The 26,388-nt window shown below is 40.8% G+C and overlaps 1 protein-coding gene across 1 annotated transcript in view; it reads left to right on the top strand.

Moving 5' to 3' along the window:
* CERS6 (ceramide synthase 6) overlaps positions 1-26,388 on the top strand; it is a 322,915-nt gene that overhangs the window by 99,506 nt on the left and 197,021 nt on the right. The window contains exon 3 of the mRNA XM_060302302.1: positions 2,829-2,959. Within this exon, the coding sequence (XP_060158285.1) occupies positions 2,829-2,959 (131 nt within the window). The remainder of the gene's footprint in view (positions 1-2,828; positions 2,960-26,388) is intronic.

Here is a 26,388-nt window from a genome sequence, read left to right as displayed (position 1 = left end):
GAGGAAAATTTTCAAACATTGTGAAGGACACAAAAGACAAATTCAGTTAAAGATATCAAGTCATCCTATGCTAGTATAAGAACTTGGTATAATCTCATTATAAATACCGACAGGTTTTCTTGTTTTCCCGTTTATTTTGAAACTAGACAAGCTAATTCTAAAGTTCATGTAGAAAAATAAATAAGGATTTCTGAGTAACCCGACCATATGTACTGGCACATGAATAATAGAACGGTGGGAGAATAGATTTGATTTCTCATGGAGAAAACATGAATGATGGTACTGGCCTATCTGGGTAGCCATTTGGAAAGAATTAAAATTAGATTCATACCTCCCACTGTATACCAGGATATATTCCAAATGTACTAAAGATTGAATGTAAGAATCAAAACTGTAAATGTATTAGAATCAAAGCTGTAAATGTAGGAGAATTTCTTGGATTTTCCGAGTAGGGAATGCTTTTCTACTTATGACCACAAATACAGAAGGTATAACAGAAAAGATCGATAAATTCAAACATGATTTAAAAAAACTTCTGCAAGTAAAAAAACACAAGCAAAATGCACCATAAGCTAATTCTAAAACTCAAGTGACACATTAGTACATACTATGCAGTTTATGGTACAGATATAGGTTTGATCACTCTAAAAACTGAAGAACTTTTACAAATCAATAAACAAATTACTAGCAGATCAAGAAAAATAGGGGCAGTAGATATGAAAAGACTGTTCTAAAGAGGAAATACAGATGGTTTTAAAACACAAGAAAATATCCTTCTTTCATAAGAGAGGAAATCAAATTAAAGATATACTGAGATACTACTTTTTATATATCAGGCTAGAAAAAAATGGAAAAATCCAATAACATACTCTGTTGATGAGGCTTTGGGAAATGGGTACTCTTGCTTGTGAGAGTCTGAATTGGTAAAATCATTGGTGATAGTAATTTTTCAATATCTAAAAAAATTGCAAATGCATGGACCCTTTCATCTCCAACGTTCACTTACAGGAACTTATCTCTCTCTGTATGTGTATAAAATAACCCATGATAAGGTTATTTATTGCAGCATTGTTAGTAGTAGAAGTTCGGAAGCTACCTAAGTGTGCATTAATAGTGGAGTGGATAAGTAAATTATGGCATGTCCTTAACGGTTCTACAAAAGAAGGAGGACGTTCCCAATATTTTGATGTGGAAATGTTCCAAGATACATTGTAAAGTGAAAAACCCGAAGTCCAGAATAATAGAACCATTTGTGTGAAGGTGGTGGTGGGGAGACATAAGAATGCACATTCAAATTTGTTTATGTTTGGTAAGATAACTTTGGAAAGAAATAGATTGAATAGCCTGTTACCTGGTAGGAAGGGGAGAGTAGGAACTGAGAGAACAGGAACAAAGTGGAAGGTGAAATTGGGGATAATTTTTATTTTGTGGACCATGTGAACGCTTTACGTATTGAATAGACTTAGAAAATGAATGAAAATTAAAAATGAATTCCTTTAAGAATATGGTATAGCCAAGGTATAGTGTAGGCTGTGCCTTTTCTCTCTCCCATATTTTTAATTGAGAGACACGGAAGGAGAGTGTAGACGGTGTCGTGACTTCTAAGAAAAACACCTCAAAGTACACGCCACCCGGCAAGTTCGCAAATAACTTTTACAGACACAAGCTCAGCACAGTTTATAACCTCGATCATGACATTAAGGCCATTTGCTGTGTTTCCTGTGTGTCTGACACTGAATTTCTTGAGAGGCTTTAAAAAGGAGTCCCATGTGCATTCCGCCCTTATGACTCGACAGCCGCTTGGCCTGCCTTCCCTACCCCATTTTTGGTTCTGTCCTCTGATTATTAACATCTCCTTAATTGTAAAGCAAAGGTCGAATAAATAAAGGAGTAGAACTAACTCCGTTTAGTTTTGTTGTACGGCAGGTCGCCCTCACGTAATTGTGGGCGGGATGCTCTCTAAGACCCCGAAGAGAGAGGAGGGACAGAACTAACATGTGCTGAGATTTGCATACGTTTTTACATTCCACCGTTTAGGTGGATCAATAGGCTTCTTTGGAACAGGTAAGGAAACTGAGGCTCGGAGAATTCATTGGAACAAGGAATTGAACCTAGGTCTGTCCTCTCCTAATGTTATAGAAATGAGAGCGAGAGACAGAGTAGTGTCATCATATGGCAGGCGTAAATATCGATAGTTTCTCCTTCTCCTTTACCAAGTTTGCATCTTCAAGTAATGCGTAGTCATTGTAAAAAGTTTGAGGGAGTTCCGGTCAAAAGGATGACCAAGAAAGGAATAGAAGAGGAATGTGTGAAGAACCAGGGAGAGGGGAGACTGAAGAGAAAACATGTTTTGTAAGTGGAGTTGATACCTTAGTCTAAGGTGAGGTATTTGGGGATGATTCCATGCTTTTTTTCTGTCCTGCGTTATCCTGATATGTGATAATGGGTACAGCATTTTTTCATTAGAAAGTGAAATGTTTGAGTGATGTCTTTTTGCAAATTCACCTTCACCTAACTCCTTTCTTTGAAGGCTGGTGGAGCTAACGCGGCCAGCTGACTGTTCCGTCGAACCTTTGTTGCTGTAAGAAGTACCAGCATTAGAGTGAGATTCATATTTTTTAGTGTTGTTTCATGATGAGTAACTTCTCTTGTCCTAAGTGGTTGTTTACGTTCACGCTGCTGATGGAAGGCCTCGGTCCTCAGTGGTCAATATAGAAATCTCAGTAGCAGATAGAAAATACAGGAAAAACAGATATCTCCAGTATAGACAAGGGCAGATCTGTTCATGGTGAAGATGAAAATGATTTTCCTGGTACCTTGTTTCATAGCATCCTGATGAAAAGAGATTGGAGGGCCTCTCCAAGCAGCTGGACTGGGATGTTCGCAGCATTCAACGCTGGTTCCGACAAAGACGCAACCAGGAGAAGCCAAGCACACTGAAGAGGTTCTGTGAGAGCATGTGAGTTGCTGTTTTTCTTTTTGAAAGAAAAACCTGCCTAATTTACTCATCCCATCCCTGAGGTGAAAAATAACAGCTCAGTGCAGGCTCCAGCAGCCCCCCAAAAGCATGCCATCTGGTGGAAGAAAGTAGTCCATGAAGAACTGGGGGGTAGTGGTTTGTTGGAATTTGTGATTTCCACTTTGGATGCAGTAAACGAGGTTTGCTTCCTAATGGAGTTTCAACAGAGCAGTCAGATTACAAGGGTCTACCGTGGTATTTTCAATCAGCCACCTTTAACATACGCCAATGACTTTTGTAGTTTGCATTTTCATAGAGGAGGATTAGTCAAGATGTTCTTTCCACTGATAAAAGCTGAGATACTAGGATATATTATCGGAGGGTCGTGATGATGGCCTGTCTTTCTGGAGTTTTAAGAAATGGCTGTATTATATTCCTGGGTGAGTTTAATGAAGCATTGCTTGAAGTGGGGGATGGAATGAAAGTCTCTTCCATTTCTGAAATGTGAACTTCATGGTGTGTAAATTATAAGTCAATAAAGCTGTTATAAATAATAAAAGACCCACAGAGAACTCTTCGAGCACAGAGATATTTTGAAATAGTGACACTCAATACGTATATCTGTAGAAAAGTTAGAGAAAGAAATATTGAAGCGTCGAGCGCATCCCCAACGAAGGGAAGATTCTGCTTTGAGACTTGTTGCTCCATTTGGTCTTCATCCTTTGAGATATGACTGTGCCTTTGTCTAATGGTTCTTTCCTTTGGGAGCTTTCCCCTGACACCTGGTCACTTAAACAACAATGCTGTCAGTGTAGCTCTTTCCATTTGGGGTTAAAGTTGCATTTTCAGGTTTAGCTTTCAATTATTCTGAAAAAGTATTTTAGCAATTGCAATCTAAAGCCTAGAGGGGAACCTAATTTTATGGGAGAAACGAATGAGACGCAGAATAATATCATAAATCCTAGGGTTGGATAAGTATGGGGAGCGTAAACAGGGTCTTCAGGAGGTCAGAATATTTATAAAGCCTGGAAAAACAACCTAGCAGATAGAATCTGCATAAGCCCTTCGTATAATGAACTTAGGGGCAGTTAATGGAAGAAGGATTTATGCATCTGGGTTCCTGATCAAAAGCCGGAATTGTTTCCTGGCCTGGTTGTGCCACATATGCAAAGGGCCTGGGCTCCAACGCTGAGCTGCAGGTCTGAGCAGACGAAGTAGCATCTAAGCACATGCCTGTGCACTGAAACTCATGTGCCATCTTTCCCTCCTCCAGCTAACTTCTTTGGTAACTCAGTGCTCTCCCTTTGCATACTGTACTGAGTTGACACCAGTTTCTAGGCCAGTATGCATAAGAGTCGGTCACCTGGATCTTGTTAAAATGCAGATTCTGATTCAGTTGGTCTGGTATAGCAGCTGAAATTGCATTTTTAACAAGTTCCCAGGTGATGCCACTGGTCCATTGGCCACACTTTGAATAGCAAAGCTTGACACTGTACTGGTGTATGTGTCTTCTCCCTGAATTTAGCTGGGCTTTATCTGCATACCACAATCACCAGGATGGTCATAGTTAATACTTAGTTAAAACTATTTCTAAATGATAGCTGGAGGCATGGTGATGTGAAGGCACATTGCGGGTGGACGGTGTGTAAAGTATCGACTGTGATTTTTTCCCTCAAGAAGCTTTGTATGAGATGTGACAGAATATCTGCATATGTGTAGATATTTTAGTTTTTAAATTCCATGATGGATTTAAAAAACTAAACGTATATGTGTGCTGTACGGTTGGTATGGACAGGAAGTAGAGATTAAAGGAGAAAGATCAGCTGTGTGCTAGGGCACACAGCAGGGTTCCTGGGACTAGAACTTGAGTCCATACCGGTGACCTTGACCTCTCTGTTTCAGAAGACTATGTTGATGAACTTTGTTTTTTTGGTTAATACATTTATTTATTTATTTATTTATTTTTGGCTGTGTTGGGTCTTTGTTGCTGGGTGCGGTCTTTCTCTAGTTTTGGCGAGCGGGGGCTACTCTTTGTTGCGGTGGGCGGGCTTCTCGCTGCCGTGGCTTCTCTTGTTGTGGAGCACGGGCTCTAGGCACGCGGGCTTCAATAGTTGTGGCACACGGGCTCAGTAGTTGTGGCTCACGGGCTCTAGAGTGCAGGCTCAGTAGTTGTGGCACATGGGCTTAGTTCCTCTGCAGCATGTGGGATCTTCCCGGACCAGGGCTTGAACCCGTGTTCCCTGCATTGGCAGGCAGATTCTTAACCACTGCACCACCGGGGAAGCCCCATGAACTTTGTTTTGAAACTCTTTTCCTCCTTGGCTTCTGAGTTGCCACTAGGTTTTACTCTTGCCTTTCTTTGTTTGCATTGTTTATTCTACATTTTCCCTGGGTCTTTAATGGGCTACTTCTCCAGCTTAACCCTTTGTTTTCCTCATCCTATCTTCCACCCTCTCTGTAGAAGTTCTCTCCTCTCACCAACTTCCAAAGCCATGTGTCCAGTGCAGAGGTTTCTTTTGAGCCATCATTCTGCTGTCTCCCCCAGGCAACTCTGATTTGCTTCTACTCCTGACTTCCCCTTTTCTCCTATTTTTATGCCTCTATTCTGTTACAGCTGGAAACTCAACCCAATTATCCACTGACTTCCATTAGTTCTTTGTAAAGCCAACTCCTATGGCCCCGATCCTAATTGCTCTCCCAGGTCTCTTCTTTATCTCATACTCATAGATATTTTATTTGCTACAAAAAAAATAATTTTCCTAAAATACTACTGTCTCCATGATCTGTTACTTTAAAACTTAATGATTTGGGGCTTCCCTGGTGGCGCAGTGATTAAGAATCCGCCTGCCAATGCAGGGGACACAGGTTCGTTCCCTGGTCCGGGAAGATCCCACGTGCCGTGGAGCAACTAAGCCCCCAACTAGTGCACCACAACTACTGAGCCTGCGCTCTAGACCCCGTGAGCCACAACTACTGAGCCCGCGTGCCACAACTACTGAAGCCCATGCGCCTAGAGCCTGTGCTTCTCAACAAGAGAAGCCACCACAGGGAGAAGCCCGTGCCCCGCAACGAAGAGTATCCCCCGCTTGACGCAACTAGAGAAAGCCCGCGCCCAGCAACAAAGACCCAACTCAGCCAAAAATAAATTAATTAAATAAATAAATTTAAAAAAATACTTAATGATTTTTCTACAACTCTAAGATTGCAAAGGAGAACATTTAGACAACACCCTGAGGAATTAAGCAGAATTATATTGGTCTATGTGTACACATGTGTATGTCATAGTTATTTGCTTGTCAGTATAAAAAATGATCTGGAAAAGTTGTTTTTAACCAGGGATGCCCTTTACAACCATCTGGTGTGCTTTTCAAAATACACATGCCTAAGCTCCACCCCATGATGTCTGATCCAGTGTGGTGACCCAAGTGGGGTCTGGACATATCTACCTTGGAAGGAATACCCTGAGTACATATGATAACACATGCCTGGTTAAGAAGCACTAATCTGTCATAAGGAAGACATGACATGTCTTACATGTTTAATGCAAAACAAGAATATGATATTAGTTACTTTTAAGAAATTCTGGCATTGTATGTGCATTTTTGTAGAATTGTTACTGAACTTAAAATTACATACTTAACTCTAATCAGGTTTCTGTAAAATTTAAATAAACCAATTCAAAAAAAAAAAGAACCACTAATCTCTGAAAGGAGATGACTGCTGTTCAGAAGTACTAAAAAATCAAATTAGAAAGGAGGACAGCACAAATCTGGGGCTTGTAGATCTAGAGCCCAAATGAAAAGATTCTATAGTTTTTCTGTTACATAAGTTACTATTTTAGAAACTATAGAATCCCTTCAGGGGAGTCGTAGTTCGTCTTTTGGCAGTGTAGAACAGCACCAGTAGGCATGCCAAACAGTGCTGGTAGCCATCTGCTGGCGTGTCCAATTTTTGGCACACCCATTTAATACAGATGGACCAAGTAGAAATTGTTCAGCAAGTAGTGTGTTGAAACACGGATGTGATTTTTTTTTTCCTTCATGCCTGATGTCAGTCATCAACAGCTGTGTTAGTTTTGACGAATGTTTCTTCCAGAAGCATTTAAATCCTTATTGGCAACTGAAATAGAGATTTTCAAGAGGGAGTGAAGGATTTGTAAAAATGAGATAGCATGTGAGACATTTTAGGGGAAACTGGTTCTAAGTGGGAGCCATTTAGCTGGGGGATCACAGTTTGACGCTACTAAAGCTTGGCTTTACTCCTCCAACAACTGCATCAAGATACTATAAAAATAAATAATATTTTCAATAAAAAATAAAGTTTTCAGAATAAGTGGCTTCTCTCTCATTGAGGGCACCCGTGCTCATCATTGTTGAATATTGTGCAGTACATTTAATAGCACGCATCAGGAGTACATATTATATATGGCTTTCATTTGATCAGTCTCCAATTGACTGGACGGATAAATCTCTCATATGTTAACCTGAAAGTATAGGGCAAGGAGTATTCACACTCCACAGATTGGTACTACAGTCGACCTCTGAACAGCAGCAGGGGTCAGGGGCCGACCCTCCAAACAGTCGAAAATCCTCGTGTGATTTTCCTTTTCGTCCTCCATATCTGTGGTTCTTCTGCATCCATGGTTCTGCATTTGCAGATACACCCGACCTTGGATAGGGCAGTACTTTAGTATTTGCTGTTGAAAAAAAATCTGCATATAAGTGGACCTGCGCAGTTCAAACCCATGTCGTTCAAGGGTCAACTGTAATTTATTTGGGTTGCAGTTTGCTCCGTGTGGACTCTTATTGTAAGATGAGGGCCCAAGATTGTCTTCTCTTTAGGAATTCCATTTTAGAGTTGATGCTGATTAAAACTACCCCACACGCTGCCATAGTTGGATGCTCTGTTCAGTGGCAGCAGATTGACCGAAATCTGGGACCCTTTTGGAATTGTGACTTTATTTCTGCAAAGGAGCCCCTCTGTGACATTCTTAATTTGTGATTCCACTGAAGTAAGGATAACTCAGCAAAGAGGAAAGAGTGGCTTAACTAGTTACCCTCATGCCACCAACTCAGTCACTATTTTTATTTGGTAGCAGTTTTACTTGGACAGGTCAGCAATGCTGTCTTATGACCTCAGTAAGAAAGTGGAGCCTAATAATTGATGGGGGTGGGGAGAGGGAAGAGGGCTGTTTAGGTCTTTGATCTCAGGAAATTGTGTGGTGAATATATTCAACAAGTTTTTAAAACCCCGCCACCTGTTTGCAAAAAAAACCCAACTGAATTATTGTAAACTGTTCTAGAATCTTCCATGTATTCTACAGTCTGATGATGGGTGAAATTTTGCCAAAGAGAAAATTCAGCTTTGATTATTTTTTCCATCAGATCATGACATCATTTACAAAGTTTAGCACCAAAGTTCTCCTGAAGATCGATGTAGTTTTTGAAGGGGAGAATAAGAAAGTATTGTCTTATCTTCTAGAGAAATGGCATCTTCATTTTTTTAGTACTGGGATATATGAGAAGCAACTCATTGATGCTGATCCTGAGTCTGGAAAAAATGAATCATAAAATTGAAGGACAACCTCTTAGTTCTTGAAAAGTACAGGACTGAGTTCTTTTGTTACTGTTGTGATGGTGATTATTTCCCATTAATACACAACAGTCCTTGGATCGATGAAAAACTTTTAAGGTATGTAGTTACACATCTAGTTATTGTTCAAATTTGGTCGAGCCCGTGAATGTCTTGGTGTTCAAGACTATTCTTGACTATTTTAAATGGTTTTAAATCTATGGCTTGTATCGAGGTCAGTTTTAACTTTGGAACAGGGAGCAGCAAACTTTTCCTGTAAATGGCCAGAAAAGAAATATTTTCAGTCACATGAACCTTGTCACAATTACAACTCAGCTATTGTCTCAACAAAAACAGCCAGAGACAAAGCAAACGTATGTGGCTGGGCTCCAATAAAACTTTAATTATGGATATTGAAGTTTGAACTTATCATTTTCATGTGTCCTGAAGCATTATTCTTAAAAAAATTTTTTCAACCGTTTAAAAACTGTTTTTAACTTATGGGCTATATGAAAACAGATGGCAGGCTGGATGTGGCCAGCCAGCCATAGTTTGCTAAATCCTGCTTGAGGATTACAATACTATTAGCAGTTCTGTCAGAGTTTCAAGAAAAAGAATATGGTCTTATGATACCAGGCACAGTCACCATTGCTCAGAGTGTCACTATATAATAGAAACACTAGAACAGTTCTGTATGCCCATCTGTAATATTTCTGGGACACAGTGCCTTGATGCTGTGCTGTTTCGTTAGCTCAGTCAGGCCCTCTTTGAAGTTGTTAGTATTATTAAGACGGTATCACTTTCACTATAGAAATTTTGAAGATTGATGAATTGAACTATAGACCCTTTACTCTTCTGCCTTGAGTAAGCTTTTGAAACCTTTTCCCCTCTTTCTGCTCCACACCTACCATCTGTGAAAAGTGAACTCAGGTTTTCCGTTTAGATCAAGCCTCTCACATTCCTTGATGGTATATGGCTAGGCCTCTAATTCATGTGTACTGGCTAATTAAGGAAAACAGATTTTTGCTAAAAATATCAGAGAGGCCATGCTTTGGCCAAGCTGTCTGTATCTGAGGTACTGCTGGTCAGTTTTCTTTAAATCCTAAATTTCTCAAGGCTCTGTATTTTTTCCAGTAATTTGATTCAACATGGCTAGGGATGAAAAGGACAGAGTATATGGAGGAATAACAGTTTAGTAAGGCCTACTGTTCTTATTTAATTCTTGTCTGCCAGTTTTTGAATTTATATGCCATTTCTTATTGTTGTTTAGTCTATGTTAAAAGATATTTATTTCTGATTTGGAACAGGATCATGAAAATCATTACAGTCAAATTTGATTATAGAGAATTTTTAAATGTAGAGATAATGTTTATTAAAAAATTGGGGGAAAAAACACTCCAAAGCCTACCACCCAGATATAAATACTTTAACTTTTTTTACCTATATGGTATTGTATTCTATAGATGTACCCACACAAATACACATACATGCTATGTATCTGAGCTTGGTGCCTGCCCTTCTTGAGATATTTTTTCATAGAACCTGCCTCCTCAGGGTGCCTGAAGAAGGCTGTAGAAACATGATGTTTGATGCTTTATCTTCAGGATCTATAGATCATTTAGATCTATAAGTCCAGCCACTTGTGCTGTAACATGACATATGCATTCCTAAAAACTGCCCCACTATGCAAAATGGCACCAAAAAATATAACAGCACAATACAGGGCTTATGAGAAAAATGAGTCGAGGCACAGCACTCGAAACATCATCAGGGACACATTTTAAATAAAGATAGGAACCTGATAAAAATAGCACAGTTCTACACATGTTAAATGGTTAAGAAATACATAAAGACTGTGATAAATATGGCACTTATACCTCGAAAAGGATCTGAAGACTGCTTGTAATTTGGTGTTGTTGGTATATTAGTTTGCTAGGGCTGCGTAACTAAATACCACAGACTGGGTGACTTACACAACAGAAATGTATTTCTTACAGTTCTGGAGGCTGGAAGTCCAAGATCATGTTACAGAGTTGATTTCTCCAGAGGCCTCTCTCCTTGGTTGGCATGTGGTCCCCTTCTCCCTGTGTCGTAACATGGTCTTTCCTCTTGCACATTCATCCTTGGTGTCCCTTCCTCTTCTTATAAGGACACCAGTCATACTGGAATAAGATGCCACTCTTATGACCTCATTTAACCTTAGTTACTTCCTTAAAGGCCTATTTCCAAATACAGTCACATTAGGGGTTAGGGCTTCAACATATGAACTGTATTCCCACTGAACTGTGGGAATACAGTTCAGTCCAAAACAGTGTTGGAAGGGTTACAGCTCATAAGTTGCTGTGAGGGGGTGGAAGGAGGGTGATCTGAAATGGGAGGGACAGTTGTAACACAGGTGGATGTGTCTCACAACATGTGTGAATTGAAGCAGCTTGGAGATGTTGAGGTGTGTGTGTGTGTGGTATGTGTGTGTTTTGTGTATTCCTGCACTGCTTAGTTCAACTCATTACAGTTTTCTGCATTCACCTAGTGTTTCTGGCAGATTAAATCGCATGTAAGCAGATATGAAGCTCGTGTTATGCTCACGTAATATTGGGAGACATTTATGGTTTCAGCATATGGTTTACAGTAGCATTATGGTGTTGTGAGCTCTAGGAGCCAGGTAGTATGAGTTTGAGTCTCCTCTCTAACATAAAGATGTATGTGGGATGTTTGGGAGAGTTGTTTGACCACCCTACGCTTCAGTTTCGTTATTCGGAGAACGGGCATATGAATAGTGCCTGCCTCATAGGGACATTGTGAAGACTAAATGAGTTAACGTATATAAAGTGTTTAGAGAGATGTCTTGCACATAGTAAGGGGGTGGTGAATGTTAGCTACCTTCAACATCATTGAATTGTCTGTTAAGTCAAGTTGGTGTAACAGGAGAAGCAACAAACAGTACAGTTGTCCCTCTGTATCTGTGGATCTGTGGAACCCGCAAATACAGAGGGCTGACTGTACTGTGCCATTTTGTGAAAGGGACTTGAGCATCTAAGGATTTTGGTACCCGCGGGGGTCCTGGAACCAATCCTCCATGGTTACCAAGGGAGGACTGTAGCCTGTCACAACCATGCACTGGCCGTGGCATATTCCCTAGCAGAGGTGGCTCTGGTGTTTGAGAGGAGAAATCCAAGGAGATGCAAGGAGAGCAGCTTCTCAGTTTAGAGCAAAACTCTTTCATCCTGTGGAACCCCAAGGGGGCAGGATCCATGTGGGCTCACAGGGATGTCAGCATACAAAAAAGATGCCAAACCTCTATCTGAGTTCAGAGCATCGGAGCCTTTGGCTGGCTGCTGAGTAGCGATGTGACAGAAGCGGCTGAGAAAAGGTGTCCTACTTCAGCAGGGAGCCAGGCCCGCTGTGCCTCTGGAAGCCCAGGCTTTTGAAGCACCACATGAGAGATGTCAGAACACACAGTGAATATCTTCGAACCACAGAGATTTAAAATTTGCCCAGGTGATTCTGAGGAGGACACAGCTTGTTTCTGCCAAGAGGGTGGGAGGAATAAGGCTGGATCCCCTCAGTGCTGGCTTTGGTAAAACCCTCTCTGCTGGGGCCAGGACAGTCTGAGCAGCCTTAGGAGGTCAGCGTGGCTTCTGGGGACAGGAGTTTGCTGTTAAACGTAATACTTGGTTACTTCCTAAGTGCAGGCGAAGGGGTAAGGGGGCAATGGATCTTGAACATATTTGAGGATGGAAATCAGATGTACCTGGTTCATGTCGTGGCTCAAGCTCCGTTACCCTTAGCGAATAATTTAACTTTCCCAGATGCCTCTTCTGTAAAGGGGAGATGACTCCTATTTATGGGGTCATTCTGGGGATTAAACGAGAGGGTCTGTCAGTGCCTGGTTCCCTTTCAAGTGGGCTGTTTGGGGCAGTTGATTCTGTTATTAGTTAAGTTGTTCATTATCTTAGGTAGGGAGCCATGAGCTGGAATACTTAAGTGATGTGACTCCTTTCTAGGGCCTCTTCCTTATGGCCCTGGCCGTGGGGTTTTCTGGGTCTTGTATCTCAATTTGCCATCAGGAGAACCGTAGTTGAGACTGTTGAGAAGCAAGCGCTTTGTGGCTTCCTCTTGGGAATCCAGTCTGGTTTGCCCTCTCTTTCTCTCTCGTTCTCTTTTGTCTTTCCACCCTACCCCATCCCTTGCACTCACCTACCCCCTCCTGCTGTTACAGGGGCGCTTGCCTTCTGTTTCCTCCTGGCTCTTTGCCCTTCTGTGATTAGCTCATGGTGGCCACGTTCCTTAGCCAGGGGCAGACAGGAGGTTTAAAAGGATCCTCTGTCATTACTAATTTGGCTGTAATTGTCTTAAAAGTTGGGACATGGCATATGACTCCTGATGTCTGAGTATAGCACCTAGTAATGTAAGGGGTGAATGTGTTGTATGTCAGGTGGTGGTGGTGGGAACGGTGGGCACTTGGAACAGAGCAACAGGAGGTCCAGCCATGTCCATTTTGGGAAGATTTGAACAGATTCCAAGTGACTATGGGGGAAGCAAGTCTTTAAGGTTTATTTGCCGGCCTCCCCAAATCTAAATTCATAATGAGCTGTCCATAAGATTGGAAAACTTAGCTAAAAGTGATTAAAGCCAATGATTTTCGTTCTGAATGCAAGTTGAGCTGCTGCCTGTGTCTGTAGGGCTGGCATGATTTGAGCGAATTAAAGTATTTCAGAAAAATCACTTGAAATTTGGCCGGTTTTTAAAATGTTTCCTATATACTGTCTCAGAGCAGTTGCCAACTGATGGGAGGCTATATACTGTGCCTAGGGCTCAACTCTGTAGAAAGTTAATTGTGCCGTGCCACACACATGGTGCACCGACACCCAGGCCAAGGTTAGCAGCAGAGTTGGCATTAAAGGTTAGTATACAAGTCTTGGCCATGTCGGTTAATTCTGTAGCATTCTGATAAGGCCTGTACTCCGTGTATTTAGCCACAGATGTAATGAAATTGCATATTTTCATCTTATATCTGATTATATCACAGTAGGTTTTCTTGCAGATACAGTGAACACCTAATGCTGGTAGGAGAACCAGACCCCCAGCAGGGAGGGGAAAGAGTTGTTTACCGAGGTTATGTTATATTCCGGATTCTGTAATGGGGCCTTTACACTTAACCCTCACAACCACCATCTGTCATATGTTAGGTCTTAAAAGCCTTTCTTACCCATGTAGAAACCAAAGCAAGGAAGGGTGGAGTAACCCACCCAGCACCATACAGCTCATGTCTGGTATTTCCACCATAAGCATCTTTGCTGTAAACATCTTTGCCACAAGCATTTTTGCCACGTAACTAATTAGCCATAAGGCAATTTTGCCTTCAAAGATGTAATAGTGAAAGTGAATAAAAAAATTAAATGAATAACAAAAATAAAAAGACTTTATTGCAAAATACAAAATATTCGAGTACATTTAAAATGTGTATAGATTCATGGCAATGCTGTGCAGATAACTGATTTTATTTTGTGGGTTGTACCTAAGCACTTATCTTTGAAGTTTTTGTTCATAGTGTAAATGTTTTTTCCTTATTGATTCGTCTCCTCGTTCAGCATTGTACTTTTTCTTTTTTGCTAAAATTTCTTCCTTCATTAAGAAGAAAGAAAAACAGGATCGTTTTATTTCTTGACATATTGTCACCTGTCTGTCAATAGCTGTTGCATAGTTCTATGGGAAATGTGGGTTCAACTCTGTGCTACTGTGTAGACCATTATGAGGGCTAAGATTTATGTGATATAAAAATGGGAGTACTGCATCCATGGAGAAATGAGACCAACTGTCAACCGGTTATTTTATCTTTTACAGCAAATTGCCTTGCCTTACGTACGGCCAATTAGTTATGCAGCGAAAATGTTTAAGGCAAAGATGCGTCCAGCGAAAGTACCTATAGAGCTCACACAGCTAGTAAGCCACAGAGCTGGGATTTGTACCCAGCGTTGCCTAAATCCAGGAGCTTGTGTTATTTCAACTGCACAATGCTAGAGAAAGCTCAGGAACATTATACGTTACCGCATCCAGAGCAAATACGGAAAAGGGGCACTGTGGTGTTTTATTTGCATATCACAGCCTCTTTTCTCTTTCCTCTTCACCTCCAGTTTATGAAAGCCTGGGACCAGACTTCATTGCTTTCTCTTGGCACTGTTAGTAATTCTGTACCAGTGCACTTGGAGACTTGTTATTTTCACTATTTGCATCTCTCTCTGTTACTAAACTGACCAAGACCATGACTTCCGGGACTGTCTTCTTCATCTTTTCATTCCCACAGCTCAGCACATGCCTGGTGTTTTGTGAGACCCCAGGAAATGTCTACTGAAAGAATAAATTATTTGGATCAGTGGCTGGATTGAACCTCTAGAGACTAGAGGACTAAGTTTAATTAGAAGAAGCTCAAGTTTATTGTCTTTCAAATACACTATAGGCATACCTTGCTTTATTGGGCTTTGCATTATTGCACTTCGTAGATACTGTATTTTTTACAAATTGAAGATTTGTGGCAACCCTATGTCGAGCTAGTCTATTGGGATCATTTTTCCAACAGCATTTGCTCACTTCCTGTCACATTTTGTATGTATGTGTCACATTTTGGTAATTCTCACAAAATTTCAAACTTTTCATTATTATTATATTTGTTGTGGTGAACAGTGATCTTTGATGTTACTAGTGTGTTTTGGCTCTTTTTAGCAATATAGTATTTGTAAACTAAGATATGTACATTTTTAAAGATATAATGTTATTGCACACTTAATAGACTATAGTATAGCATAAACATAACTTATATGCTCTAGGAAGCCAAAAATTCATTTGAATCACTTTATTGTGATATATGCTTTATTGCAGTGTTCTGGAACGGAACCCACTATATCTCTAAGGTGTACCTGTAGTCCTAGGGAAGATTGAGATGGGGAAGAAGGGGGCAGGAAAGGCTTGCTGGAGGAGGTGGTGACACTGCTGAATTTTTAAGGGTGATTACTTTGGCCAGGTAGAGCAAGAGTGAGGGTGCCAAAGCCTGCTTCAGGAAGTGGAAAACGCCTGAGGAGTATGGTGGGTTTGGGGAACTTCAGCTTGAAGGGTGAAGAGGAGAGGAAGAGCTAAGAGGTGACTGCAGCCCCATTGCCAAGCTGAGGCCCTGGGCATTTCTTCCCACCCTTTCTTCTCTACACGTCTAGGGCCATCTGACCTTTTTCTAAAATGTCCTCACTTTACCTTCCTTCACAGAAATCCCATGTTTGCTTAGTACTTGGCTCATTTAAGAATGGAATTGGCTTTTATTAGCAGTGCCTCATACCAATGTATGACTAAGACTGAACCCTTTTGTTTATCTTTTTGTTGGGAAAAAAAAAAACTTGCTCATTGAACATAAATCTCTCATTGGTAAATACGTAATAGCGATGATTTTGAGCAGGGACCTTCCTGTGTTCCTTGTGTGGTCTGCCTTCCAACCTTTGTCTGGTCCTCTGAAGAGGATAATATAGTGCATAGAATTGGCATGATGACCTTTCCTCCCCCGACCCCGGTCCTGCCACAAACATGCAAAAATTAAACATCTAAGGGAAAAAGAAAGAAAACCAAGTTAAATTATCACCTCACTATTGGCTATACCAACTGTGTCATATTTTACAGAAAAAAATCAGGGTATGGGACCCATGATAACGGGCTATGTGTCATAAACTCAGCGCTCTGTAGTCAGGGTCCAACATTAAAAAAACAAAACAAACCAGGACGTGCAGTCAGGAAAGCGTGAGCATGCTTGTAGGCTTTTGGGGACAGTGTATGCTTTTGGGAATATTTGAAACCTAGATTGTCCCAGAAAATCCAGAAAAAAGTCATATGCCCACAGGACTTAATTCACTTCAATTTCCCAGATGGTTACAAAGGGTCTTTATGTGGCAGGGGCTAGGTGCTGGGAGATTTACAAGTAAAGAGGACAAAATTGCTGTTCTCTGGTACTCAGAGTGTAAGAGGGGAAAAAGACACAACAATTTAGCAAAGGGCTACATGCGTATGTAGCACTCCCTGGGGACAGGGCTGAGTCATCATGTTATAATGGGTACTTTGGGTTCGCAAACCAAACTTGAGATAAACAAATCTAAGAATTGGTCCATGTAGAGAGTATCTACATACTACAAATGCATTTTATGATGGATTTGAGTGACAGAATTAATATTGAAGTATATAAAATATTGAATTATCTTTATGGAATTTAAATCTTTGGATACCGAGGAACAATTTTTATCTGGTGATATCCGTGGAATAACAAGTGACCATCTTGTAATGGGGTCCTTCCAGACCTTCCTACAATGGAGTGTGTACCACTAAGCCTCACTGTGGTTATTATTGTTCTGGTTGCTGGGAGAGTCATTAAGTGTGAAGATTCATTACTTATGCTGGATCTTATCTGGTGCTCCTATCAATGGAAACCAGCTTTCATCCACAGCCATCACTGAGCTTTCTTTTAGGTGTCCCTTTCTTCTCTGTGGGTGGGAGGGTGGGGACAGGCATAGATGACCGGCTGGAGGGGGCAGGCATTGTAGAAGTGCTTTCCGGCTTTTCTCAGGTCCAACCCAATGACCTGAAGATTGGGATACCGTTTCCAGGAAAATGGAAACCAAGTAAGAAATTCTCAGTGGTACATGCCCTATTTTGTGAGATAAGGTGTGAGAGTCTTAAATTTGTACCTGTAACACTAGTTGATAGGTCCATACAGACCTCAAGAAGTGGCCAGATGCAGAATTTCCTCCAAAGTTGTTCTTTACGTGTCCTTTTCAAAGGACGCTCTTCTTTTTCTTCTGTGATTCAGTCAGATGGTAGTTCTCATCTGTGATTTTCTCTCCCATTATTAATTTTAGTTGTGAAAATGTGTCCAATTTGAGCTTATTTCCATCCTTGTTGATTCTAATTCTGAAGTAGGACTTGAACCTGTGTGTATCATTTAAAGTTGATCAATTCAAAATAAAATACTGTTTTTATCTTGAATTATGAAGGGTTTAAATGAATCCTGGCCAAACCTCTGGTGTACTAAAGTCTAAAAGTTTCTCTTGCTTCACGAGTTTAAAATTCTTATTTCTGTTTCTTCCCAATACTTTTGTGGTTCAGTCAACATTTTTGAGCATTTACTACATGCTGGGTTCTGTGTCAGATGTTAGTTGGAAAATTAGGACCTCTTTCCTTGATGGATAAATGACAGTGTTTCTTTACTTCACTCTCTAAACCTCAGTTTCCCTATCTGTAAAAAGGCTAATAATCTTAAAAACTTGGCAGACTTGTCATAATGATTAAATAAAATAATTTCTATGAAGTACCTAGGACCTAAAATAATTTCTATGTTTCTATGCCTAACACATAGTAAGAGTTCAAGAAAAGTAATTACTTTTTTTTTTTTTTTTTCGGTACGCGGGCCTCTCACTGTTGTGGCCTCTCCCGTTGCGGAGCACAGGCTCCGCGGCCATGGCTCACGGCGCAGCCACTCCGCGGCATGTGGGATCTTCCCAGACCAGGGCATGAACCCGCGTCCCCTGCATCAGGCGGGGACTCTCAATCACTGCGCCACCAGGGAAGCCCAAGTAATTACTTTTGATCAGTCTGAATTTCTGTGTTAAAGGCGGGCAAAAATGAATTGAATTCCCTTACCTAGTCAAATGCTACTACTCCAAGTGTGCGTAATACCTTAGTGTCCCATATGCGTTTTATCTAGGCTTTATTTCTATTTTATAATAATTTAAATTATATATAGTAATATATAATAATAATTAAAAACTTCTTCCCTTTTAAGAAAAGCTTCTTGGAGATTGGAGAGAGAACGTGGTTTTCTGGCTTTCTGACTTTGAAAGTGAAATGAAATTTGGCACCAAAGTCCTTCACTTTTCCAGAACAGCAGGATACGGCCCTTGTGGTGGAATCAGGAGGCTTATATTTTGGCGAAGAAGTCAGGGCACACAGGGCGCAAGCAGACATCAGGGTCTGGGGTGCCCATTCTACCTGCCTGTCTCTATTACTTACCGACTCACCCTGCATCAGTGTCTTGAAACTTAACATGGGTCAAAATAGTACTTCAAATTTCAAATGAGGCCCTAAAGTTTTTCTGGACATATAAAGCACTCACATTTGCAAGCACTTAAATAAACGTTAGCTGTTATCATACTAATGATGAGTAGTAGCAGCACTATAGTTGCCCTTGAAGCAAAGAAGGACCTCCTCTGTGTGGACTCATTTCTTGAACAAGTGTTGGCTTTTCTTAAGAATTTCATGAGGATTTATAAAAATCCATCCCTCTTTGGATTGTACTGCTAGGTAGACGTGCCGTGCCGGTTCCTGCCCCTTGGTCTTTGCTCATACTGTTACCCCCCCCTCCCCCCCCCCCCCCACAGGATGCCCTTTCCCTTTCCTTGTCCTGACAGATATCTGCTCACCCATCAAGACTCTGTTTACTTACCCTCACTGAGCAAATCTGGGCATTTAGTGAGTGAGGAATTTATGGCAGGTGCTGTGCTTAGTGTCTAGTGAGAGCAGATCTGGGAGCAAATCGTTAAAAGCTGTGTGGCCTTACCTCCTCCATGAAGGGGGCATCATACTCCCATTCTCTTTTTCCCCTAGTAGCCCAGACAGTTCCCACTTTTCTGTACCCCCTTAATAATAACAATGACAGTCCATTGCTCTTACTTCTGTTTTTATCAGCTAACCTATCAACTCCTCTAGGGCAAAGGTCCATCTTACCCCTGTTTGAATACCCAGCACGTGGACTGTGCTTGCACATAGAAGGTGCCCAATAAATGTTTTCAGCACGAGTGAACACATTTTTAGTGCTAACAACCTTCTACGGATTATTTGCCAAGTCTTTGTTTCATGCATTGCCCAAATATATTTTGAGTACCTACTGTATGCCAGCAGTCCTGAAGTGCTTGGGACATAGTTTACATTTCACTGGGAGAGGAAACAATGGACAAGTAAATAAAATATATAGGATATCAGTTGGCTTGGAGCACTCTGGAGGAAAATTAAGCTGAAAGGAAGATCAGGAGTGTGTGTGGGTATGAGCGTTTAGGGGTTGTCAGGAAGTCACAGTTGAGAAGGTGGCATTTGGACCAAGGCCCAAGAGGTGAGGAGACCTCTTGAGTGGAGGGGGTGCAGGTGCAAGTACCCTGAGGAAGAACGTGCCTGGCCGATGTGAGGTCAGGGGTGTATGGGGCTGAGGGCGTGTGGTGGAGAGAGAAGTAGGAGGTGAGGTAAGGGGTGGCCAGGGGGTGGCCAGATGGTACAGAGCCCTGAGGTCCCTGGAAAGACTGTAGTGTTTACTCTGCGAAAGCAACCAATGGAGGGTTTTGAACTCATGGTGGGGATGTGGTCTGATTAACATCCTAATGTTAATCACACTGGCTGATGTGTTCAGAATGGATTGTGGGGAGATAAGAGGGGCATGCATGGGAGACCAGGTAGAAGAAGCTACTGCAGTCATCCAGGGAGAGTTCTCCGTGGCTTTGAACCAATGTAGTAGTAGTGGAAGTCGTAAGAAGAGTTTAGGAAGTTTTAAAAAGTTTTAATTTTGAAGAATTTCAAACATAAAAAAGGGAAAATTTAGCCAACACCCATATATTCATCAACATTTTTGACTTATTTGCTTTACCTATGCCGTTTTTGGTAAACCATTTCAAAGTAAATTACAGATGTCACGAGACTTTGTGCTTCAGCATGAATCTCCAGGAAAGAAGGATGTTCTCCTACAGAAACAGAGTGCCATTATCATACCAAACTAATAGATAGCTCATATCCAGATTTCCATAGTTGTCATCCCGGACATGCCTTTTATATCTGTTTCTTTCTAGATAGAAACTAATCAATATTCATTCATTATATTTAGTGGTTATGTCTCTTAAACCTTTCTCTTTCATTTTAACTTTCCTATTTTGTAACAAGTTTAAATTTACAGTAAAGTTTTAAGACTAGCATAAGAAATTCTGTATAAACTTTATCCAGGTCCAACAGTTGTTAATATTATGCCCTAGTTGCTTTAGTATTGTTTCTATGTAAGTTTCAGATCTATGTAAGTTTCAGGCCAAACAGAATTTGCCAAGAGATTGGTTGTGTTATGTGAGAGCAAGTGAGCGATTCAACGTTGCCCCGCAGGATTTGGCCCGAGCAGGTCGAAGGCAGGAGTTGCCATTTGCTGAGTTGAGGAAAGTGAGAGAGGAGCAGGTCTAGGAGCAAGCTGGGGTCTCAGTTTTGGTTGTGTCAAGTTTGTGCATGCTGGAGGGGTGTCCTAGGCCGCTGGGTGTATGAATAGGGAGGTTAGGGACACATCTGCATGTATAAATATGGCAACTGTCAGTGAATTGTAATAGATGGTATTTACAGCCCAGAGACTGTGAGATCAGAAGGAGAATGAGGATAAGAGGAGAAAGCATCTGAGGCCTGAGCCCTGGGGGTGTGCTCGTGTTAGAGACAGTGGCGTTAGGAAGGAGCTAATAGAGGAAATGGTGAAGGAGGGAGAGTAAGCAGGAGAAAGCCGGAAGAAGGTGCTAGCGACCAACGATGTCAGACACGGCTGACGGGTCATGTAAGTCGAGGACGGAGAAGAGACCATTTTATTTGGTCATGGGTGTCATGAAAGTCGTCGGTATCTTTGACAAGAGGAGTTTGGATGGAGTGGCGGGGGTGAAACCTCAGTCTAAGAAGGCTCAAGAGAAAATGGGAGGAGAGAAAATGGAATATGGGGAACTTCCAAGGAGTTTGTTGTAAAAGAGTGGTTCCGGGAAAGAGGGTGGTAACTCGAGGGATGTGGGGTTAAAACTTCTTTTGTTTTTAAATTTTTATTGATTTGTAAATTAACGTACAGTTGATTTACAATAAGACTTTTTTTAAGGAGGGAAAAATTACGGCATATTTTGTGAGCCAGTGGGACTGATCCAGCAGAGGGGGAGAAATGGATGATGTGAGAGAGGGAGAGATGACGAGAGCTGTATCCCTGCCTAGTCAGGGGGAGCAGGAATGCGGTGCCCACGTACCAGTTGCCTTCATTAGGAGCGTGGCCAGGAGGGAAGCCAGAGAACCTGAGCCGGGATGCAGGCAGGTAGAGTCCTGTTGAGCCGTTGGGAGAAGTCAAGAGATCACTTCTACCATCTTAGTGAAATAGGAAACGAGGTAATCAGCAGACAGTAAAGAGGGAGGACAAGGTATTGGAATTTTGAGAAGAGAGAAGAGAAAGTGTGAAATAATTGTCTGGAAGTGTATTGATTCATTTCTTTGGATGGAGTATGTTTATCTGTGTGTGGGGTGGCAGGCAGGGAGGGCGTGGGGCATTATAGATTGCCTTTTCTAGGAAAGAAGTGTCAGTAGAGTGAGGTCACTCTTCAGTGCCCAAAGCTGCTGGGTTGGGACACGCCTTCACCGTGCAGTGAATGGCTACTTAAATGAGCAGCTAGGTAGAAAGCAGGGGTTTAGAGCCCTGGCTCAGGTGTCTGGTGGTGCAGCTTCACTGCAGGCGTTTATCAGACCAGACTGTGGAACTGGTATTAACCAGTGTTAAGGACCGAATGTGTGTGTCCCTCCAAAATTTATATGTTGAAGCCCTAACCCCTAATATGATGGTAGCTGGAGGTGAGGGCCTTAGGGTTAGAAACGGTCATGGGGGTGGTACCTGCATGGTGGGATCAGTGCCCTTATAAGAGGAGGAAGAGGCACCGGAGCTCGCTCTCTCTGCTCACACGAAGAGGTCACGTGAGCACACAGCTAGATGGTGGCCATCTGCAAGCCACGGAGAGAGCCCTGAACAAAAACCGAATCTGCTGCCACTTTGATCTTGGACTTCCCAGTCTCCAGAACTGTGAGAAATAAATGTCTACTGTGTAAGCCACACAGTCTATGGTATTTTATGGCAGCAGCGTTGACTAAGACAACCAATAAGCATTTACTAATTATCCTTTCTACATTTACTGTTTAAAGGAGGGAGGGCAAGTCACTTATGTCCTTCAGTCAATCTGTAACTTTGGAGATACTGAGGGGACAGAACTGACCCACAGAGCCTATTTTGCATACGGTTACCTTTAAGGAAAATGTTCCCATCTTAATAAAGCACTATTATATCTTTTAGTTCATTGTCCTGTGAGCTGCTGAGGTAGTAAATTCTTGTTAAATTGGAGGACGTTGCATTCCAAACTCCCTTCTATCCTAAGAAATTCTGTACCACATGCTGAAGATTCTTAAGCTGCCGCATGGATTCCACTTGAGCTTTGGGTGATTTGATGCGTTAGATATTTTTATTTCATTTAGGCTTTTACTTTTGAGAAACACATCCAGATATGCCCATAGCCAGCCAGCCAGTTTTCTAAATCTGCATATAAATAAAAGAGAAAAAGGAAAAAAGGCAAGCAGCACTTTCCCCCGATTTTTTTCTCTTTATACTTTGTACATTGTATCCTCATTAAGTGATTTCGATCTAAGTTTCTCCCTTTAAAAGTAAGGAATTCGTTAGAAGACAATCAAGCGAATAAAAAACTGTAAGGGATGCATTTTCATAAAATCCCATGAGTGTAACTCTTTTGATACTTAAAAAGTAGTCTGCTGCCTCTGATAATTATCTCAAATAAAATCCTTTTTCCCTATAAAATTATTAAATGTTTAATTAAATGTCTGCAAGATATGATTTAATGGCTCAACTCAAATCAAAAGTTTTTCTATAAATATAATAAAGTTTTAATCTCAATAGCAAAAATAACCATTCTTTCAGTTGTGACTTTTTATTATAGGAATTTTAACATATGCACAAAAGAAGAGAAAATACTGTAATGAATTTACCTGTATCTGTCATACGGCTTTAACTACGATGTATACACTCTGCCATCTCTTTATGATAACAATTCTTAACCTGAAAGTTATAAAAATTATTAAAACTTTTTTGAACAGACAAAACATTAATATGGGATGTGGATACAAGATAATATGCCTAATATGCTTTAGGGTGGAGCTCCAAATTAGAGACCTAGGGCCTGCAAAGGTTTGTAAATGGCCTGAACCTTGGTTCCCCATGGCCTCAAGTTCACAGAGTTCAGCAGTACCTGCTCAATCCCTTCTTTGCATGTTACGCTCCAGTCATAAGTCACTGCTCAGAGTTCTGTACACAGTCTGACTCAGGCCCTGGCCCCATCCTTTTTACTCTGCTTTTGACTCATTCTCATTTCTTCAGAGTCCAGCTCAGGTTCCCACTTTTTTTTTTTTTTTTGAGGTATGCGGGCCTCTCACTGCTGTGACCTCTCCCGTTGCGGAGCACAGGCTCCGGACACGCAGGCTCAGCGGTCATGACTCACAGGCCCAGCCTCTCCGCGGCATGTGGGATCTTCCTGGACCGGGGCACGAACCCATGTCCCCTGCATCGGCAGGCGGACTCTCAACTGCTGCGCCACCAGGAAAGCCCCCTCCTCGCTGAATGGGTACAAAAACAAGACTCGTACATATGCTGTCTAAAAGAGGCCCACTTCAGACCTAGGGACACATACAGACTGAAAGTGAGGGGATGGAAAAAGGTATTCCATGCAAATGGAAATCAAAAGAAAGCTGGAGTAGCAATTCTCACATCAGACAAAATAGACTTGAAAACAAAGACTATTACAAGAGACAAAGAAGGACACTACATAATGATCAAGGGATCGATCCAAGAAGAAAACATGACACATAAATATTTATGCACCCAACATAGGAGCACCTCAATACGTAAGGCAAATGCTGACATCCATAAAAGGGGAAATCGACAGTAACACAATCATAGTAGGGGACTTTAACACCCCACTTTCACCAATGGACAGATCAGTCAAAATGAAAACAAATAAAGTAACATAACCTTTAAGTGACACATTAAACAAGATGGACTTAATTGATATTTATAGGACATTCCATCCAAAAACAACAGAATACACTTTCTTCTCAAGTGCTCATGGAACATCCTCCAGGATAGATCATATCTTGGGTCACAGATCAAGCCTTGGTAAATTTAAGAAAATTTAAATCGTATCAAGTATCTTTTCCAACCACAACGCTATGAGACTAGATATCAATTACAGGACAAAAGCTGTAAAAAATACAAACACATGGAGGCTAAACAATATGCTACTACATTTTCTTTTATTTGTGGCTTCTTCTGGTCCACAGTGTGCTTCTAAGTATATCCATGCTGACTCTGTATGTGTAATAGGCAGCAGTTTATTCATTTTCACTGCTGCATGGTATTTCATTGTATAAACATACCACAGTATATTGATCTCTTCTACCATTGTTGGATACTTGGGTTGTTTACAGATTGGGGCTTCTGCAAAAAATAATCATGGGCTTCCCTGGTGGCGCAGTGGTTGAGAGTCTGCCTGCCGATGCAGGGGACACGGGTTTGTGCCCCGGTCTGGGAAGATCCCACATGCCACAGAGTGGCTGGGTCCGTGAGCCATGGCCGCTGAGCCTGCGTGTCTGGAGCCTGTGCTCTGCAACGGGAGAGGCCACAGCAGTGAGAGGCCCGCGTACTGCAAAAAAATAAAAAATAAAAAAAATAATCCTATAAATATTCTTGTATACATTTCTAGGCACACTGTCATGAGTTTCTCTACTGTATGACTAGGTGGAGAATTTGGGTATAGTTAAGGTAACCATAAATTAACGTTCCAGCTAAGACATTTTTTTTGTGGGATAAAAACTATATCCCACAATTTTTAACATTTGCATTTGATTATTACTTTATGTAAAATTTTCTGATTTCTAGTATATTTTTTTCTTTCATTCAGTAATTATTTAGAAATGTGCTTTTGTTTTCAAATATGTCGGGATTTTCAAGTTATTTTTAAATGATTTCTGGCTTGTGATAGAAGATCGTTCTCTGTATGATTTTCCTCTTTAGAAATTGTTGAGCTTGCTTTAAAGTCCAGTATATGGTCAGTGTTTACAAAGATTCTTTGTAAGCTTTAAAAGAATGTGAATTCTGTAATTGTTGATTATAGTGTTGTATAATTTCCATTTGTTGAAGATTTTAATCATGATCCTCAAATCTCCTGTATTCTAATTTTTTGTGGAGGGGTCCTGCTTATTCTGTCAGTTACTGAGGAAAATGTTTAAAATCTCCCACTATGATTATTAATTTTTCTGTTCATCCTTGTAATTCTGTCAGTTTTTGCATTATATATGTTTTAGGCTATGCTGTTAGGTATATACACATTTAAAATTGTAATGACTTTCTGGTAAATTGAATGTTTTATTAGTATGAAGTGATTCTCATATCTAATAGTGCTTTTTACCTTAAAGTCAGTTTGTTTCATATTAATGTAGCCACATCAGTTTTATTTTAATGTTTATTTGCATAATCGTTTTTTCCCAAATTTTTATTTAATCCTTTTGTAATTTTGTGTTTAAATGTGTTTCCTTTAGATAATATATGGTAGGATTTTGTTTTAATTCGGTCTGAAAATATTTGTTCTCTTTCCACTGGAGCTTAGCCCATAATCACTTAATATCATTACTTTTAAATGATTTTAAATCTTCATCTTAGTTTGTGGTTTCTATTGCTTTGTCTGTTTTATGTTTCTTTATCTCTCCTTTCTTGACTTTTGCTTTATTATTTTTATGATTCCATTTTCCCTGATGGTTTTGAAATGATAAGTTCAATTTTTAAGTTATTTGGTGGTTACCTTAAAAATTACAATGGATATACTTAAGTTATCAAAATCAAATATTAATCCATTTTTTTACCCTTCTCACAGAAAATCTGAGGTGTTTGGAATATTTTTATCTCCATATACCCACTCGTGACTCATGTTTTTTTGTCATACCTTTCATTCTATCTGTGTTTTCAAATCTTA

Source organism: Globicephala melas, chromosome 7 (genome assembly GCF_963455315.2).
Source record: "Globicephala melas chromosome 7, mGloMel1.2, whole genome shotgun sequence".
Taxonomy (NCBI): Eukaryota; Metazoa; Chordata; class Mammalia; order Artiodactyla; family Delphinidae; genus Globicephala; species Globicephala melas.
The sequence above is the reverse complement of the archived record's forward strand: the minus strand, read 5'-3'. Positions and strand labels throughout refer to the sequence as shown.